General features: G+C 49.8%; 1 protein-coding gene across 1 annotated transcript; it reads left to right on the forward strand.

Annotated features, from left to right (window-relative positions):
- The first annotated feature begins 17,529 nt into the window (after positions 1-17,529).
- LOC135825791 (uncharacterized) lies at positions 17,530-20,566 on the forward strand. The gene has a single exon (XM_065338414.1). It carries the CDS (start codon positions 17,758-17,760, stop codon positions 19,657-19,659), a length of 1,902 nt encoding a protein of 633 aa, XP_065194486.1. The 5' UTR covers positions 17,530-17,757; the 3' UTR covers positions 19,660-20,566.
- The last annotated feature ends 47 nt before the right edge of the window (positions 20,567-20,613 follow it).

Below are 20,613 nucleotides of genomic sequence, written 5' to 3' on the forward strand. Positions count from 1 at the left end.
ACTGCGCTCGGTTCCTGGCCCCGTCACTGACTATCTTGATGAACGCGTCACTGTCCATGGGAAAGGTTCCGATGATGCTGAAATTGGCCCATATTCGCCCCATTTCAAGGCAGGAGACCCCGAAACTGCTAAGAACTACCGCCCTATATCTTTCTTCCCGGTTGTTTCAAAGATCCATAAAAGGCTCTGTGTGCTCCTAACCGAACATGACCTCTTTCCTGCCGAGCAATTCGCTTACCGAGCCCACCACTCCACAGAGGACGCAGTCTTGTTGGCAGTAGATCAATTTTACGGAGCCGCAGACCAGCACCTGCATACCGGCGTGGTGCTCATTGATACGAGCAAAGCTTTCGACAAGGTCCAACATCAGACCTTGCTCCAGGATCTCTTCGAACGTGGTGTCTCCTCTACGGCACTGGACTGGTTTGCGGACTACCTCAGCGCAAGACGCCAGTGTATGGTCACTGCCAACGGTACACGCTCAGAGGAAACAGCTTGCACGTGCGGTATCCCCCAGGGAAGTGTGCTTGGTCCGATATTATTCGCGATCTACACGAGATGTGTCGCATCAGTAGCTGACCCGGTGCGTACACTAATGTTCGCGGACGACATCATGCTGTACCTGAGCCACGCTAGCGCTCACGCCATCAATATCACCCTTTCCGCAGCAGTGTCGGCTGTCGCCAGGCTACTTGATGCCAAAGGGCTTATCCTCAACACCGGAAAGACGCAAGTGCTTTTTTTATTTTATTTTTTATTTTATTTTTTTACTTTGTTTTACTTCGCAAAATCCAAACGGGAATTTCTTCCCAATGACAAGGTAGCGAAGATCTTAAGAGGGAAGAAAAAAAGAGACAGAGAGAGAGAAAAAAGAAGGAAAGAAGAAAGTGTGTATGCACTGGAAATGATAGTCAGCTGGAAATCGGATCCATTGTCAAACATGGCATTTGCTACTGTTCCATGTAGTCAACGAGCAATTGCGTAGGGTACTGCTGCAGCTTTGAAGGTCTCCAGAGTTGTGCTGGAGCGGACGTCTCCAGGTAATCTGTTCCATTTACCTGTAGCGTTGAAGGCGTACCTCGACTTGCCAGCGTTTGTTCTTGCAACTGGAAGACTGAGTCCGTCCTGCTGCTGAAGGCGGGTTTCTCTGGTCATTTGTGGAGTCATTAGTTCTGTGACGGACTGCGATGTCTCACCGTGTAGGCTCTTCCACACAAGAGCTAAGGTGTTCTGGTGGAAGTGCTCTGACACCTGGAAAACTCCCAGCCGGGTCAGCAAAGGTTGAGCTGAGTGTCGCGTGGGCACACCGTAGACAGTGCGGACTGCTTGATTCAGCAGAACCTGCAGCCTCCTGGTCTCAGCACTCGACAGTGAGCCACTGAAAGAGGGCGAGGCGTATAGGGCGTCTGGCAGTACTACGGAGGTCACGTACCGTGCCCTTGCAGCTTCACTGAGGCAGCGGCGTGCGCGCCAGAGTGCCCCGATTTTCTGAGCCATCTTAGCTGCCACTTTGTCAATGTGCTCCTTGAATGTCAAAGTGCTGTCCACGGTCACTCCGAGATACTTGACTGAGGAGGCTTCTGGGAGGGGTGTTCTGTCGCAGGTGACTATGATCGGTGGTGTTGCTTGCAATCAAAGCTGGACGGCAGGCACACCTCGACCTCCACATTACTTGCACTGGCACGCCTCTTGCCCAGACCAGTACGGCTCGCTACCTCGGAGTCGGAGGACGAAAATCTTCGCTGGTCACCGCAAGTCACCTCTATCGTCCGACGCACGGCTATGAAGCTGCGGATCCTCCGCCAGATCCGGCACTGCCTAACAGTGCGGCAGGCGATGCTGTATTACTCTGCCCTTGTCATACTGGACATTCTATACGCGTCGAATGCGTTTCTCCCAGGACTGTCCGCTGAGCAGCGGAACACAGTAGCCAAACTGGATAAACGTTGCATCCGTTGCGTGGCCGATGAGCACCCATTGGCCCACAATCTTCCCCTGTACACCAGGCTGGGTGTCTGCCCAGCGCTGGAACGAGGAGCTGTTGTCATTCCGAATTGTATTGCAAGGCCCGCCGACAGGCATGACCACTCGAGGTCAGTTGGGACGCAACCTTCCCCTCCCCCTGGCCCACAGTGCTTCTGGCGCATGCCGACCGCTTCTAGCCAGCTGCCGACTCTGGAATGGCCTGCCCGACTGTATGAAGTCCATAGTATCTGTCCATGAATTCAAACGCATGCTACGCGTATTTTACTTCGGTTAAATGTAATGGCTTTCGTAACCTGCTGTTGAGGCTCGATAGAATCATGCTACGATGACCCGACTTGTAAATTTGAGATCCATTTTTCTGCTCGTCTTGACCCTGCCTCCCCTCATTGTTACTTGCATTTTGGTATTTTTATTTTTATTTATTTTCTCTTCATTTCTGACTCTTCTTACTGGTTGTCATCTGGTCATCGCTTTCATAATATTGGGCAGAACTGCCCGTTTGACATGCGATGTAAAATAAATAAACAGCAACAACAACAACAACAACAACAACAACAACAACAACAACAACAACAACAACAACAACAACAACAACAACAACAACAACAACAACAACAACAACAACAACAACAACAACAGCAACAGCAACAGCAACAGCAACAGCAACAGCAACAGCAACAGCAACAGCAACAGCAACAGCAGCAGCAGCAGCAGCAGCAGCAACAGCAACAGCAACAGCAACAGCAACAGCAACAACAACAACAACAACAACAACAACAACAACAACAACAACAACAACAACAACAACAACAACAACAACAACAACAACAACAACATGGTGTTGTGTTCTAATCCTTCACCGTGTCTGGAGATTGTGTGGATTTTGGAGAAAAAAACAAACAAAGACTGGTCTGGTCTGGGTAAGGAATTATTATTATTATTTTATTTATTTTACTAGGGTGTTTCCCACAGACCTATGGTCTTCTTACGGGAGCCCTTAGAAAGGTTAAGCATGAACGAACAAATGGGCGATAATCTGTACAAGAGCGAACAGTGGAAGGCAGCATGTTCCACCGATCAGAACCTATGTAGCCAAGACGAGAAAAACCAGCTTTAGTGTGGGCAGAAGGCAAGGCCAGAGAAAAAGAGATTTGGGACCTAGTGACGGCAGTAGTATGGGCACTGGAGGAGCGGGTATGGAAAATTTCTTTTAGGAGGGAGCTACATGTGCCGCTATGGACAGAGCGAAATACAAGAATAAAAAGCTTCAAATTGACTCGGACAGATATGTGAGAGAGATTGTATAGGCTAAGAATATGAGAGGCACTGGTAAAGTTATCGAAACCAAAAACTATTCTTAGACACCTGTTAAATAGCCGGACATACTTATCGAAATAGTAAGAACTGAGGGTGTGGACGTATGCGGAAGGATTAGAACACAACACCAAAAATGAAAAATACATGTACCGTAAAGTCCGGAGCAAACGCCCACCCCATTTTTGCAAGATCTGCTGGCCTGTACACACTGACCCCATGCACTGTCACCCCTACTGTACGAAAGTGCATCTCACACCGTAGCGGGAAGAGCACTTTGCTACGGTAAACTATGTCCACTTTCCTGGTTTCAAAACCTCTTTGGGCACTAGCCACGAGCTAGCTCGTAGTGATTTTATAATGATGGTTGTTTTATTTCGCAAATCCGAACGGGTTTTCTTCCGAATAACAAGGTAGCGAAGAACAGAGTATTGAAGGAACGAAATACACTTCTGACGGTGTTTCAAGCCATCATTTAGAGATCACACAACGCCCAAAGGCAAGTGTTTTTCTTGGGCACTTCGGAGTTTTCAACAAGTTAGCAGCGACTTTGTAGGTGTAGCTTCTGTGACATACCCTGTTCGACTTGCAACTGCCATATTGGGACCAGTCAAGTCGTTGACTGACGCTTCATCAGAACAATTACTGTTCCTGACAGCGCGACATCGTGGCACTGCACAAATTTCTACGGCATTACTCGTACCACATGGAGAACGAACTACCACAAAGAGGACACCTTTATCGAAAGAAAGGAAATCTCGACAGAAGTTATTTCTTTGCAAGAAGATGATGACAATCGCTTTTGCACAGAGTCCTGGTAGGACATAGGCAGTTTGTAGGCATTACAGTCGTTCTCGTACGCATTCGACCTTCATGCCAGTTGTTTACAACTATATTGACCTGAAAAAGACGAAAATAGTATGGACCCGCTGGGGTGGGCGTTTGCTGCGAAGTGGGCGTTTGCTCCGGACTTTACGGTATATGTACAGTGAAACCTGTCTAAGGCGACCGCTCAAGGGACCTTCAAAAATGATGTGGTCTCTGTCATCAGGTGGTCGCCTTATCCAGGGCCAATGGACTGGAAATAGCATCTCTTACAGTCCGTTTCAAAAAGATTTGCAATCCTGGCGATCGCCCGCGGAGTTTGGCGTCTTACCGTAGGAGCGCTGCCTGGAAAAACTCACTGTGAACTCGAAGAAATATTCCGCGCGAAAGCAGGAAAAATGACAACTCACTCACGTTGATACAGTCATGGTCTGTCGTCTGGTTTACAACAAACGAGTTGGTTGGTTGGTTGGTTGGTTTTTATTTCACTTCGCACATTCAAACGGGATGACGACCCAATAAAATGACGGCGAAGGCTTAGCCTAGAAGTGGCTATGGAAGAACATAGCAAAAGCTATGGAAGCACAAAGTAAGAGAATAGGATACTAATGACTGCGGGTAAACGGGGGGAGAGAGAGAATACGATGTATCTGTGATACTACGTGCGGGTTACTGAACTGCACGGGGAGGGAGAGCAGAGCAATCAGCAGCAACTCGAACTACTCCCTACAGGCGTATGGTACACATGCATGCTTAAACTCAGGTAGCCGGGTAATTGTGCGGACCTCACCAGGGAGAGCGTTCCACAGCAGAGCACCAGCAACAGAAAATCTCCGCTGACCGCGGCGGCTACGGTTTGCCTGGCTTAGTAGGCCATTTGACTTCTGATGGCGGGTAGGGGTGCCTTGTGCCGGGGTCAGAAGCTGGGCGAGCACAGGGCTGGTGCGGGCGTGGATGCACCGCCAGATGGTGATCAATATTTTCTGCCTGTAGAGCTCGCTGACACGGTACAGGGAGTGAGCAGTGAGCAGCGGCTGCATGGCTGTCCGGGGCGGGTTGCCATCGATACAGCGGATGGCTCTGTTTTGCGTGGTTTGCAGTCGTTTCAGTTGACCCTCTCGCATTGCGGCTGAAAAACAGCAGGAGCCATAATTTGGCATAAAGCAGGTCGGGCATTATGACCGCCTTCACATACACCTGACGAGAGCGTCTTGATAGGCTTCGGCGTGCCCGCCACAAGGCGCCAATTTTCTTGGCAACCTTGGTGACCACATAGTTTACATGGGTGTCCCAATCTAGGCGATTGTCAAGGTGAACGCCGAGGTAGCGCGCAGAAGACGCTGAGGGGAGGAGACAGTCGCCGCTTTTGACTGTTACTTCCTGTACATGCTGCTGGGGAGAGATAGTCAGAACCTGGCTCTTGGTGGCGTTCAAGATAAGGCCTCGGGACTTCAGCCAACCGGCCAGAGCAGTTGCCGCTGTGGTGAGGGTTCTGGACGCTTCCGCCGCTGAGGCCTGGGAGTCGTACAGGGCTATGTCATCTGCAAATTGTACACTTGGCACAGGCGAGGAAACCAAAGGGACATCGCGTGTGTATATACTGAAGAGGACAGGGCCGAGAACAGAGCCTTGGGGCACTCCGCAGGTGCAAGCCAGAGCAGGGCTGGTTGAAGGCGAGATGAGGATCTGCTGCTTGCGGCCGGACAAGTAGTCGACGAACCAACTAAGGGCTTTTCCAGAAATTCCAACCGCAAGGAGGTCTTGAATTAACTTGTCGTGGTGCACTTTATCAAAAGCCTTCGACATGTCTAATAAGCACAGCCCTGTGGTCTTGCCACTGTCTCTCGCCTTCTGCAGATTATCAGTCAGCACACAGAGGGCGTCTTCCGTGGAACATTTCTTGCGGAAGGCAAATTGTGTTTCGGGTAATGCCTGGGTCAAGTCCAAATGACGAACTAACTGGTGTTGCACTACCCTCTCCAGCAACTTGGACACTATTGGGAGAAGGGATACAGGTCTATAGTTGGTGGGGACTGATGGGTCACCGGCCTTGTACAGTGGCACGACAGACGCCAATTTAAATGCGGATGGAATGGTTCCAGTCCTCAGCGAGGTGCAGAAGAGCACAGCAAGAGAATATGAAAGCAAGTCAGCACACTGCTGTAGCAGAGAGCCCGGTATGCCGTCACTACCTGTGGCTTTCCGCGCATCCAACTTCTCAAGGAGACGTCGGACGTCAGCAGGAGTCACAGGATCAAGTTCGGTCAAGGAGACGGGTCCAGCGGGACCGTGCGGGGTACAGAGTTGTTCAGGACGGTTGGGATCGGTGACAATGGAGTGGAACGTGTCGGCCACCTCGCTGATGCTACAACTAGGATCTTGGCGGCGACGTGAACGCCCAGTGACTGCATTTAGAATGGCCCAAGACTTCCTAGGGTTGGCCACATTTTCTTCGCACTGACGGGAGAAGTACTCGTTTCGCTTGCGCCGATACGCGTTCCGAGCAGTGCTACGTGCTTGTTTAAACTCTGCATACAGTGTGCCGTTTATCCTATCCTTCCGCCAACGGCTGTGCAGCCGCCGTTTACGCTGTTCGAGCTGGTGCAGCTCTCTGTCAGACCAGGGAGGTATCGCCTTCCGGGAAGGCTTAGAGTTGTGCAGCGGGGCATGCTTGTCCAAAACGTACAGGAACTTAGTGTGCCACTCTTTCCACATGTGATTTACATCATTGTGATCCGAAAAATCATGTAGAGAAGCCTCAAGGATATCTTGCCGAAAAGAGTTAATGTCAACGCCACGTATATTCCTGGTCAACCGCGACGTCGTGGATGACGCGGGTGGAACGTCAACGGCAAGCTGAATAAAGGCTTCCACAGCGCTGTGGTCACTAATATCAGTGGGCACAACCGTTGCTAGGGACACTAGCGCCGGGTTGGTCAATATGAGATCGATCATCGTGCCTTCAGGGCACTGTGGAGTTTCACGGGTCGGCTGCATGACGATGTTCTGGAGGCCAAACGCAGCACAGAGGTCGGTGAGGTGTTTGTGCTGGGGTGCCGGATGGGCTGGGTCCATATTTACATTAAAGTCTCCAACTAGGGTCACGGAAGAAGACTGCACAGCTGCTCGTACAATATCTGCTTCCAAATCTGCCCAGTAAGACACTGGCTCCCCCGGTGGCCGGTACACGCAACCAACCAGGTGTCGACCTGGTTTTCCATTTATTTCTACCCAGACTGTTTCTGTAGATTCAGAATGCAGATCTGGGCGGGATCGAACTGGGAGATCTTGACGGTAGTAGAAGCAGACTCCGCCACCCAAGCGTTGAGTGCGGTCTTTTCGAATCAGATTGTACCCGTCAATACTGAGCTCTCCGTCTGTAATCTCGGGATCTAGCCATGTCTCTGATAGACCCAAGATGTCGTACTGACGCGTGCGGATGAGGCTGGCAATCTCTGGCAGTTTGTATCTTAAACTACATGCATTGAGCGTGGCTATTTTTATGCCAGACTGAGTCGGCGTAGATGCATGGGGTATAAAAGGTGGTGCATGAGGATTGAGAGGGAGAGTCATAGTAGGGGCTAAAATGTTGATGCAGATAGATACAGACAAATGCGGAATAAAGTTAAGCCAATGAGACAAACAATGCAAGGCGCGCAACCTCTAACAACTTACAAGCTGTCCCTTCGCCTGCTCCCGAGCTTTCGCTGTGGCATACTCATCCGAAGCCTTCTGACGAGTTGACGAATGGCTTTGCTCTCCTCACTCTCAGTCACCTGGACTCCCTGCTTTGTAGCCGGAGTAATAACACGCGCTGGGAACGTGTGTTTCCCACGAGCCAGCTTGAAGCCTTGGTCATAGGGTGATGGGTGACCAGCTTTGCCTCTACTCATCGGGAACGCGGGTGTGGATGAAGATGTGGGGGCAGTCGCCTCGGTTCGAGCACTCGTGCAGGGAGTGCGAACTCCCAACGCATTGGCGTACGTCCAAGGTTGTGGTGCATCAGGGACATGATCCTGTGCCTCCTTGTTCACACTGCCTTCTTGTTGCTGTTTTGCTGGTGTTGGTAGCGCTGCCACTTCTTGGTCTTCCTGCCCCTGCCCAAGTGGTTCTTGGGGTGGTCCAAGCTCGCTTGTTGACGTTGCAGCTCCCGGACTGGGCTTGGTGCCCTGCTGCGAGATCGCCCTGCAATCCCTCGCCACGTGGCCGGGGGTGCTACATTTCCAGCACGTGGGGGTCTGCCCTTTGTGCCAAACTCGCAGTTTGTACCGGCCTACGGTGATGGAGCTGGGGACAGCGATTGTGGGTACCATGGTGTAGTATACGATACCTGTACTGAAGGTGCAGCCCTCAACCGTCTTTTTCTCGTTTTTCGCGGGCCCCAAGACTGCAAGAGTGTCCCAAAACGACTCAGTGAAGATGCAATGGCCGACAGCGCCATGTCCTCCGGAACTCCAAACACATGCACCGTTTCAGCAGTGCCATCCCCTGGCAACAATTCCAAGGTCTTCCCTTGGGCCGACAGTCCGCGGGAGAGCAACGTGTCACGGGCAGCTGTCGAGGCAAGAGTTACTTTAGACGTACCTCTCCTGCCCTGAGTATCAATAACTCGGATGTCCGTGCTCCGAACCCCTGCTCCGAGAAGCAGCTTGACGAAGAAGGCATGGTCCTCTGACGCAAGATCCTTACTAAGGTTGATGCAGCAACTCCTGGAGGTACTGCTAGACATACTTGGGACATAAGCTAAGAAAACCGCAGAGCGAGAAAATCTGCATCCGCACTCAAATTTGAAAAAAAGTTCTTCCTCGTATCGATAATGGAGTCAGAGAGGACATGTCGAAACGAAAGTGTTGTAAATGTTGACGCGACGAGCGGCATGGGTCCCAATTCGTTTTGTGACCAAAATAATTTCTTTGAGCTGCGATGCAATTTACTCACCGTGTGACGAAAACGACATCGACACGGACTCATTCCCAAGGCCAAGGCCATGACTTGGCAAAGCTATCCGTGTGACTTCGACGACATTTTGAGAAAAGCAGACGCTTGTGAACGCTGATAGCGGCGTTGACTGCTAAATTCAAATTGGCGATCTTGAAATACTAGAATAAATCTCAAAAAGCTACACCGCGATGACTTCCATATTCACTCACACCATTGCAGTGTTGTGGGTGTGTTCACATGGCGTGAGCCAGTCAAGTGTCAGTCAGTTGGGCAGGAAGCGCGGGCTCCAACGACAACAAGTCGTTTGGTGCAGCCATCTTCTTTGTCTTGTACATGTAGCAGCTTGATCACCAAAACAATGAAGAAAAAAGTTTGACTTGAGGATAGGGTGGGATTTGAACTCACAACTTCATGGTCAGCAGACAGCATTCATAACCACAAGGCCAAAAAGGAAAGGATAAATCGTGGGTTTTGATAAAAAATCGATACTGGCTTCCTGGGCAAATTGTAAACCATGGGGAAAGGCCGGAAACCTGGCCGAAATTCTAACTCCTTAACGGCTGATCCAATTGTTCCGAAACCTTCACAGTACAATTTGCCGTGTCCTAACAAGCCATTCTATGTACTTTGTTGTCCAAATTTCCCTTATCTTCATACTTTTTAAGACCCAAACCTGATTGTAAATCTTTTTGAAACAGACTATAGTCCTGGTTGCAGTGGTCTTCTAGGACAGGTGGTCGCTGTAATAGTTTTACCTTGACACTTCTTGCTTGTCTTATGGTAACACCTTGTGTTCCTACTATTCTCACTCCTGCGGTTCTCACCTTTCTTTTGCTTTATAACCTCTGGTTTGAACATCATTCGACGAATTCTCCAATCAATCAAGTCTATACTGTTACACTGGTAGCTTGAGGATGGTTGAGATCATCGTTTGCCCCTTGACGTGCCTTGTGCTCCTGGCCGCTACTGCTCTGCTATACGCCGCTTTCCGTGAGATCCGCCGCGCTCGGGACAACGTGGCTGCTACAGTTGGACGACATCAATTACCTGCTACATCAAGCTCAAGTCCTCCGGATCTAGCCCCGTGTCGATCGCGTTCTCTCTCCCAGACAAGCCCGAGCGTCAAACGCGTTACCAGAGAACCGAATGTCTTCCATGGCAACCCTTCCGAGTTCAAAGAATGGGTATTTACGATCGAGTTAGCCTTGAAGTGCTCACCTCAAGGTGACCCGGAGAGCCAAGTTAACTTTGCGGCTAGCTACCTCGCTGGGAATGCGCGTCTTTGGCTAATTTCTTACCTGGAAGCAGGTGAGCAATTTTCGGATTGGCATTCTTTGAAAAGCGCCCTAGCGCGAGTGTATGGCCCGCACTATGATGGGGAAAGAGTGCGGTTGGATATGTTCTCTATCCAACAGCGTGGGTCAATTGAATCGTACGTAACGGAGTTTTCTCGGCTAAGTTTACAGGTGCCGGAACTTGACGAACTCTCCAGAGCCTTGCTATTTGTCAACGGCCTGCACGGTAACATGCGGACCTTGGTAGTGAAGGAACACCCCACTACACTGTCAGCCGCCGTTCAGTCAGCGCTAGCAGTCGCCTCAGACAGCCGATTTCAGCGCAGACCACCACTGGCGACCGCGCCGGGATTCGCACCACCATCAGGTAGCAAAAAGCTAACAAAACTAAGCCCCGAGGAACGTGAGACATTACGAGCCCAGGGGGGCTGCTTCGCATGTCGTCGACCAGGCCATATGGCCCAGAATTGCCCGCAGCATCGAGATCACCCAAACGGTGGACGTCAGTAAGGCCGATGCGATTACTGACGCAGCAAGAAAAGGCATCACCTGCGTGTAGTGTGTGCTCCGTCTCTACCCGTAACCGATTCAGTAGCCTCGCTGTGGAGGATGTTGACGATGATGCTGAATGCTCCGAAGCCAATTTCAAGCGAGATGTTACACAAACTATTGAGGCCCAGGTTACCAGCGTCAATGTGGAAACGGAACATGAGCTCCTGCGTGTAGAAGGCAAAATCAACGGTCGTCGCGCGCTTATGTTAATAGATTCGGGCTCGACCCATGATTTCATTGCCGAACAGTTTGCCAGGAGAGTTAACCTGCCAACCGAAATTGGCTCGGAAAACCTGAATGTCACGCTGGCTGATGGAGCATCAAGCTCGTTTCCCATGGAGACGACCCATGAATTGAAGGTTATCGTAGGCGACTTCAGCGATAACCAAACCTTCACGGTGTTCCCCCTTCATCGCTATGACGCTATATTGGGGAAACCTTGGTTAACGCGTAACAATCCAGACATAAACTTCCGGACGAATGAAGTCAGGTTGAACTCGAATGGTTTGCCTTGTGCGTCGCCCAGTCAAAGCGAACCGACCGCTCCTGTGGAGGCGATGTTCATATCTGGTCGTCAGGCTAGGCATGCCCTTAGGAGTGGAGACGAAGGTGTTCTGGCGTGGGTCAGCGTAGAAGACGGCATTGGCAAGGAACCTCCCGACAAATCCACTCAGAACGAGCACCCAGATCTCAAGGCCATGTTCCGTGACTATGACGATCTTTTCCCGGATGATCTGCCAGCTAGACTCCCACCAGAGAGGTCTGTAGACCACGAAATCCGCCTGGAGGAAGGCTCATCACCCCCATCGCGACCTGCCTATCGCCTGCCCAGGCCAGAAATGGAGGAATTGAAGAAACAGCTCACAGAACTCTTGAAAAAGGGTTTCGTAGAACCAAGTAAGTCCCCCTTTGGTGCACCGGTGTTTTTTGTCAAGAAAGCTGATGGTTCGTTACGCATGGTCTGCGATTGGAGGGAGCTAAACAAGATAACTGTTAAGAACAAGGCGTGCTTGCCCAATGTGGATGATTTATTCGATACCGTACAGGGCGCTAGGTACTTCACGAAACTAGACCTCCGATCAGGGTATAATCAGATTCGCATTCAAGCTGAGGACGTGCCCAAAACCGCGATTAACACTCCCTTTGGGCATTACCAATTTAGGGTCATGGGATTTGGTCTCACCAATGCACCGGCAACATTTCAATCCATGATGAATACGATTCTTCAACCATATCTGAGAGAGTTCGTAGTCGTGTTCCTAGATGACATACTCATCTTCAGCAAAACGTGGTCGGAGCATATGCAGCATGTCCGGTCGGTATTGAGCGTGCTCCGGGACAACCAGTTATTTTGCAAACGGTCAAAATGTGAATTTGGCGTGGAGAGTGTGCGGTTCCTGGGACATTGCATCGATGGACTGCACATCGCCCCTGACCCAGACAAGATTGCCGCAGTAAAGGTCTGGCCCGCTCCGACTTCCGTCACAGAGGTGAGGCAATTTCTTGGATTTACGAATTATTTTAGGCGATTCATAGATCAATACTCATCGCTCTCTAAGAACTTAGAGGAGATAACGGGAAAACATGCACGATTCGAGTGGAACAGCTCTCGGCAACATGCCTTTGAATCGCTAAAGCATGCCTTGTTGAATGCGCCCCTATTGCGGCTGGCTGATGTGAACCGACCATTCAGAGTGGTAACAGATGCAAGCGATTTCGCCTTGGGATGTGTTCTTCTCCAAGAACTAGAGGAAGATGCCTGGCATCCAGTGGCTTATGCTAGCCGAAAATTGTCTGCTGCGGAACAGAATTATACAGCTACAGAAAGAGAAACATTGGCCGTAGTGTTTGCGCTAAAGACCTGGCGCATCTACCTCTTTCAACACTTTGAGGTCATTACAGACAACATGGCGGTAGTTTATCTGAAAACAAAACCAAGCATTACAAAGAGAGAGGCGCGATGGGTTGAATTCCTAGCTGACTATAACTACACAGTCCGTCACAGACCCGGCAGAGAGAACCCTGCAGATCCCCTTTCGCGTCGCCCAGATCTCCATGAGAGTAACCTCGTGGAGAATGCAGTACCACGTTTGAATGCTATTGAGTATGCTTTAGCAATGAATGATGACGTGTCCAATACAATATCAGATGCCTACCAGAGAGACAAAGAGCTAACTCCCATCATAGAAAGATTGAAGCATTCTCTCCGAGATAATTTGCATGATCGCTATTATTGGGACGAATCCACTGATCGCTTGTACCTCAAGGCATCCCCCAATAACCGGTTGTGCATACCACAGTGCGGTGTCCGGTTAAAGCTCATTCAAGAACACCATGAGTGTGCAACGGCTGGCCACCCGGGTCGTGATCGAACGTACTTCCGCCTAGCACGTTTTTTCTACTGGCCCCGAATGGGTCTCGATATCAAGAGATTTGTCAAAACCTGTGATCTCTGCCAGCGAACGAAGGGAGGTCAGCCACGAACAGGGCTTCTCCAGTCACTTCCAATACCTAATAGTCCTTGGCAGGATATCTCAATGGATTTTATTGTTGGATTGCCCCTTACTTCTCGTGGCTTCGACGCAATTTACACCTTTGTGGACCGACTTACGAAATGCGTACATCTTGTTCCAACAAACTCGAAGATTGATGCTAAGGGCAGCGCTCAACTGTACATTCAAAACGTGTTTCGTCTGCACGGGCTGAGCTCAACCATTGTTTCCGATCGCGATCCACGATTCACTGCAGCTTTTTTCAAAGAAGTATTCTCTCAGCTAGGAACTAAATTGGCATTCAGCACTGCTAACCACCCTCAAACGGATGGTTTGACAGAGAGAGTTAACCGGCAAGTGGGAGATGTTCTAAGAGCATTTGTGAACTTGAGACAGGACAATTGGGATTCGCTTCTACCACTCTGCGAGTTTGCAATAAATAGTTCACAACAGTCATCTGTAGCTAATACACCGTTCTATCTGAACTATGGGTTTGACCCTAAGTCCCCGCCCGAATTCATTCTTACGGGAGGGGAAAGGAGTGATTCGGTCGATTGGCTTCATGAGCAGGAAGCCGCACTAAGGATAGCTCGAGATGCTATGCTCGATGCCCAGGCAAGGCAAGCTCTATACGCAGACCAGACGAGAACGCACAGTGATTTGAAGGTTGGTGATAGCGTTCTTGTCTACAGAGACTTTCTACTGACCCCGGAAGCTCGTGGCCAGCCCTCTCGGAAGTTGCAACCCAAGTGGTTTGGTCCGTATCGTATCCAGGCTAAGATTGGAGCGAATGCTTTTCGCTTGGAACTACCCCGTGAACTTCGCTGCCATCCCGTGTTTAATGTCACTGCTCTTAAACGCTACGAAGAGAACACAATTCCTGGAAGACACCAACCCCCGCCTCCGCCCTTCACAGATCTAGATGGACACACACGCTATGTTGTCGAAGCCGTTTTGAATCACCGACACCGCAGTGGTGAGCAACACTTCCTGGTGCATTGGAAGGGTTACCCCAGCAGCGAAGCTACGTGGGAGCCCGCTGGCAACCTATGTGATGAGTCTGGTCGGAATATTAAACCGCTGCAGAACTATCTAGCCTCACAATGACAGCAACCTTGATCTAACTGGGCTGAGCCATATGCATCTCTTACTGAGATAGTTAATAATTATGTTATAGACTGATATAGTTTTGCGTCATCTCCTTGTGAGAGTGATGAAGTTGAGTTGGATTACACTTCAATGTGGTTATGCATGTGCATGAGTGATTATTTAATATTCCCCTTTCCACAATTGCATCTCCTAACTGGATTGTGTTATCTAATAGAACCTTGGGCTTCCTATGGGGCCGGGAGAGTGTAATAGTTTTACCTTGACACTTCTTGCTTGTCTTATGGTAACACCTTGTGTTCCTACTATTCTCACTCCTGCGGTTCTCACCTTTCTTTTGCTTTATAACCTCTGGTTTGAACATCATTCGACGAATTCTCCAATCAATCAAGTCTATACTGTTACAGTCGCCTTATCCGAGTGGTCACCTTGACAGGTTTTACTTATTTGCGCATTGGAGATGTGTAGAGGTGTGCGGATAATGCTCGAAAAGGTGGCAGATTCTGCTCGAAAAGCAGTGAAATTGGCAGAACCATACAAACCTTATGGCGGGCAATTCCTCGAATTCTGCTCCATTTCTTTATCCACATACCAAACATGCATGAAACTTACCAGAAAAATACCGAATTCTGCCAATTTTTCTGCCGGCCTTATCCGCATATTATGCCTAGAGATGTGTACTGCTTTGGCGTGTCGAAGGCAAATCGAAACTTACGCCGTCGCAAGTACGACCTGATGAATCTTGCTTCATCGGGAGTTTGTCTAGCTCACACAAATCAGACGCAGGTGGCCGTACCGCCCACACCACAACGTCCGACGCACGGCTATGAAGCTGCGGATCCTCCGCCAGATCCGGCACTGCCTAACAGTGCGGCAGGCGATGCTGTATTACTCTGCCCTTGTCATACCGGATATTCTATATGCGTCGAATGCGTTTCTCCCAGGACTGTCCGCTGAGCAGCGGAACACAGTAGCCAAACTGGATAAACGTTGCATCCGTTGCGTGGCCGATGAGCACCCATTGGCCCACACTCTTCCCCTGTACACCAGGCTGGGTGTCTGCCCAGTGCTGGAACGAGGGGAATGCAAGCTCCGACTCCTGACATTTAGAATCCGTTCTGGAATCGTCAGTGAGCTGTTGTCGTCCCGAATTGTATTGCAAGGCCCGCCGACAGGCATGACCACTCGAGGTCAATTGGGACGCAACCTTCCCCTCCCCCTGGCCCACAGTGCTTCTGGCGCATGCCGACCGCTTCTAGCCAGCTGCCGACTCTGGAATGGCCTGCCCGACTGTATGAAGTCCATAGTATCTGTCCGTGAATTCAAACGCATGCTACGCGTATTCTACTTCGGTTAAATGTAATGGCTTTCGTAACCTGCTGATGAGACTCGATAGAATCATGCTACGATGACCCGACTTGTAAATTTGAGATCCATTTTTTCTGCTCGTCTTGACCCTGCCTCCCCTCATTGCTACTTCCGTTTTCGTATTTTTATTTTCATTTATTTTCTCTTCATTTCTGACTCTTCTTACTGGTTGTCATCGCTTTCATAATATTGGGCAGAACTGCCCGTTTGCCATGCGATGTAAAATAAATAAACAACAACAACAACAACAACACCATACTCTATAACGGGTCGAACGTAGCTCTTGTAAAGGAGCATCATGGCTTTGGGAGTAAGGCGCAATCATTGCGTCTAGTTCAGTTGTGATAGTAGATCTTTAAACTGACCAATAGAAGAACACGTTTTCAGACCGTATGGTAATGATAACCAATGAGAGTAACCGGAAAACAAGGGGGACTTTAGATACCGGGCTGACTTCACAAGAGGCAGGATGAGCGCGTTACGGGTTGAGCTTGTCGAAACTTCTTCATGTGTGAAGGGGTTTTATGAAGAAATATTTTATGAACCAGCGTACAGAGATGGTGCTTATGACGAACGGAAAGAGGAGAAGTGTGTGCAAGTCGATAAAGGGCATCCGAAGGAAAACATCGATCCTTGTTGTCAAGAATTTTAAAGTATAAATCGATGGTGGACTTACACATGACTGTGCATTGTTAGATTGACAGCATGGCACAAGGTGGAGGACACTGTGTTCGGAAACAGTGGCCTTATGTCCTCCGCCTTGTTTCATGCTGTCAATCTAACAATTGCGTGAACTATAACAAGGTTTATCTAATACTGGTTTTTAACCAGTGTTAGGTTATAATCATGTACATGTAGCCTATTGTAGGTGTCAAGCCGTTGAATGTCTCAGTAATATGTCAGTGTTTTGTGCAGAGTTTGCGCACTTTCTGACTGCCCGTCGCCAGTACCTTGTTACATTGGTGGACAGTTACTTTGTCGTAGGTTGTACCCATGTGCCCGTTTACTTTTTACACCTTTATACATATTAGGCTCAGAACAGAACAACAAGGACAATCAAGGCTTGTTTGGTGCGACTTGAAGTTTCATGCTCTCGCAATCATCAGGCAACATGGTTGTTCTGTTCTGTATTACGCTCTGCCTCCGCGGTGTTGAGCACTGTCAGCACACTGGCACTGGGTACACCATCCGGTACATATTAGGCTCAATATCTGGGGAAGGGAATAAAATAATAATTGGACTGTCTACAAAAGTAGCCTAGCCTGCTACAATGTGGCTTGGCCAATGTACGGGCACCTCGAGAGAAACAGTACAAAACGCCAGTCAGCAATTTCCGTATGCAGAAAAGATCGAACTCCCAAAACCGGCCACGTACACTCTACATGAGCTAGCACGGTTCACCTTATAGGCTTCACCTATGTACACAAAAGAACGTTAGTCCAAGGGGTTATGAACTCTCGGAACAATGCACCGTTCGAGGAGCTCACAGAGTCCAAAATAAGTGCTGACGAGCTCCTTTTTCTAGCCGTTGACCCCGTAAAGTCGCTCTTGAGATATCCTGGGCCATGGGGTACGATTCGGTAGTAGAGCGCATGCCATGAAGCTGCAAACGACTCCGGCTTCAGGCAATGCCAATGCGGTAGAAACAAGTTAGTTATGGCAGAGCGGAGGTTAGACCAGAGCTGGGTAGACAGCAGAAGCTAGAAGGCAGAAGTAGATGTCAACGTCGAGGGCAGTTCGTGAGCAATCTCTCTCGCAATCGGATGTGCTAATATCGATTCAAGAGCGTAGCGGAGCACAGGAGTAATTGAGGCGGCTCATTCGCCTCCACCTGTGAACAGTCATCGTCAGCCGGTGTCGACATTGGCACGGCGAGAATGGGCAGCTTCCCTTTTTGTGTTCTCGTGTCCCTCGTGGGATTGGCTGTGCTGCTGTGCAATGCGCCGGCCCAAGGAAGGTTGTTCACAACCCAAGAGAAAAGGGCCATGCTGGGCCTTCACAATCTAAGCCGAGGAAATGTCAATCCCAAGCCATGCGAGCCCCTGCGCCCTCTGCAGTGGGATGATACGTTGGCAAGAGTGGCTAATCAGTACGCCAGTAAGTGCGTCTTTCGGCACAATCCGAGCAGAACCACTGAGTACAACAGGCTGAGTGGAAGAAACTACCACGGAGTGGGTGAGAATTTCTATGTAGATTCGACACTGGATGATGCAAAGGTCGTAATCCGTTCATACAAGTCATGGAGCGATGAAAAATCAAAATACGACTATGCAAGGAATCAGTGCACGCCGCAGCACTCTTGTCTCCATTACACTCAGTTGGTGTGGAATGCGACGACTTCCGTTGGCTGTGCTACTAATGTATGCAGCAAGCAGAGCTCGACAAACTGGCCATACCCGAGCAGGCACAGGTTACGGATGACATTCTGCAACTACGGTCCGGCAGGTAATTACATCGGACAGCGGCCATACCTGTGCTCACGACCGGCCGCCCCCACACCACCACCACCACCACCACCCAGACCAGCCACAGCAGCCAGACCATCTCGACCAGCTCAACCAGCTAGACCGTCCAGCTCCGGCATCAGCGAATCGGAACGGTCGGCGATCGTGTTCTACCACAACTACGTCAGGAAACACGCATCACCACAGGCATGCACTCCTCTAGCCAATGTCACCTGGGACGATGATCTGGCCAAAGTATCGCAGAGGTTTGCCAACTTGTGCAAGTTCAAGTCTAATCGAAACAGACAGACGCTAGTCAACGGTCAAAGAAAAAAGAGAGCACAGCCGCCATTCGGATATGTCGGCGAAAACTTGCACTTCAGCGCAAACACTGCTTTGGCTGCAATACAACTAGCTTCACTGTGGGCCGAGGAAGCGCGGTCCTACAAGTTTGGCAAAAACAGATGCGTACGAGGAGAGACGTGCCGGAACTACACGAATATGGTCCAGGCCGCGGTGACGAGCGTGGGCTGTGGTGTTGCCGTGTGCAGTCACCAGAGCTCGAAGAAGTTCCCGTTTAGCGCAGCCCAGCACCCCCAAGCAACCTTGCTAATTTGCTACTATGGCTCTAAGGATGCCACAGTCAACAACACTGCTCAGCCGTACCAGAAATGCGCACCGAGTCCCAGAGCACCGAGTCCCAGAGCGCCGAGTCCCAGAGCACCAAGTCCCAGAGCACCGAGTCCCAGAGCACCGAGTCCTAAAGCACCAGCCTCCACTCCCCAACGACTTGTCAGCTTTGGAATCAGTGCTCTTGTCAAGGACCGACTGTTACGTTTTCACAACTTCTGCCGGAGAGGGCGAAAGGATACATCCAGCGGCAAACCCCCTGCTGACCTTGCCTGGGATGATACGCTAGCTAAAGTTGCCCAGGTCTACACGAAGAAGTGCAAGTTCGGGTCGAATAGTGAGTTCAAGTCGAATAGCGCCAGAAAGAGTGAGGTCAACACTGAAAAGCGAAGCGGACAACGATACCAGTATGTTGGTGAGAACAATCACGTTACAAATTTATGGAGGTATCCATTGCTATCAATTCTCGGCAGCTGGATTCGTGAAGCTCACAGCTACACGACCAAGACTAACAAGTGTGCAGCTGGTAAGACGTGCGGGAATTACAAGAACATTGTTCGGAGAAAGGTGACGCATGTGGGCTGCGGTGCTGCTGTGTGTCGTACCAACGGCACTGGCAACCCCACTAACGTGAAACTGTTCACCTGTTACTACGGCTCCCAGAGGAACATCACGGAAGCGGCCAAGCCATACCGGACGAGCTGAGACAGGTTTGTATAGGGGTTCGAGGGGACGGTGCCTGAAGAAACCACATCTCCCCCCGGGACCGTGCGCCAGTACTAGCATGTAGCTGCTCCTTGCGCTCTTATTGCTTTCCCTAGCCGCCACCCCCCCCCCCCCTCCCTCCGCACTAGCTTTTTGTGACTGATAAATCCATACGTCAGCGCTTGATTTCTTGAGCGTGAGTCGTGCGCGCACGTGCACGTGCCTGACTATCGCCTGGTTGGTCAGGCATCGTCGGGGCAACGAGCAGACAACATAATTATTCTTTGACTTGTTATTGTTAGTTAACTTGTCCATTATATTTGTTACTTGGATCAACGTGCAATTGTTATACTAGTATACTACTGCTGCACTGGCATACCGTATTTTCCAGAGTATAGTGCGCACTTTAGATGTGCTAGTTTAGGCCCTAAATCGCAGGTGCGCACTATGCTCCGAATGTGAAATGCATGTACTTCAATGAAGATTGAAGTGCGCACCCCCAATGAAGATTGGGGGTGCGCGTTATACAAAGGTGCGCACTATACTCCGGAAAATACGGTACTATTGTTACACTTGTTGACTATTGTAATGCTTGTTTCTTGTTAGTTTTTTTTTCTTCGTACGACCTCTTACCAAACTGCGACCTTTCTCCACCGTGCTACCTGAGATGTCTCATGATCATGGCTTTACTGACGTCATTGTGGCTAGCCTTGGTTTTTAACAAAATACGTGTCTATAAAAAAAAAATTATATGCACTCTGGTCTATTAAACTCATTCCAGCGTGCACTGGCACATTGCATTGTTTTCTCTCTCACACCATTCTTCTGCTGCTGTTGTTAATGCACATGTTGGCGGCTTGTTCAGTGATTCTATAGCCTGGCCGCGCTTGACGAGCAGAACCTTTGAACTCTCTCCTCTGTCACTGATACAGCTGGTGAACGGTGGGCCGTTTC

The sequence above is a fragment of the Sycon ciliatum genome, chromosome 10 (genome assembly GCF_964019385.1).
Source record: "Sycon ciliatum chromosome 10, ocSycCili1.1, whole genome shotgun sequence".
NCBI lineage: Eukaryota > Metazoa > Porifera > Calcarea > Leucosolenida > Sycettidae > Sycon > Sycon ciliatum.

What these genes read in the sequence shown, in the direction of transcription:
- LOC135825791 (XM_065338414.1), top strand. Translation starts at nt 17,758, where the DNA reads ATGGGCAGCTTCCCTTTTTGTGTTCTCGTGTCCCTCGTGGGATTGGCT.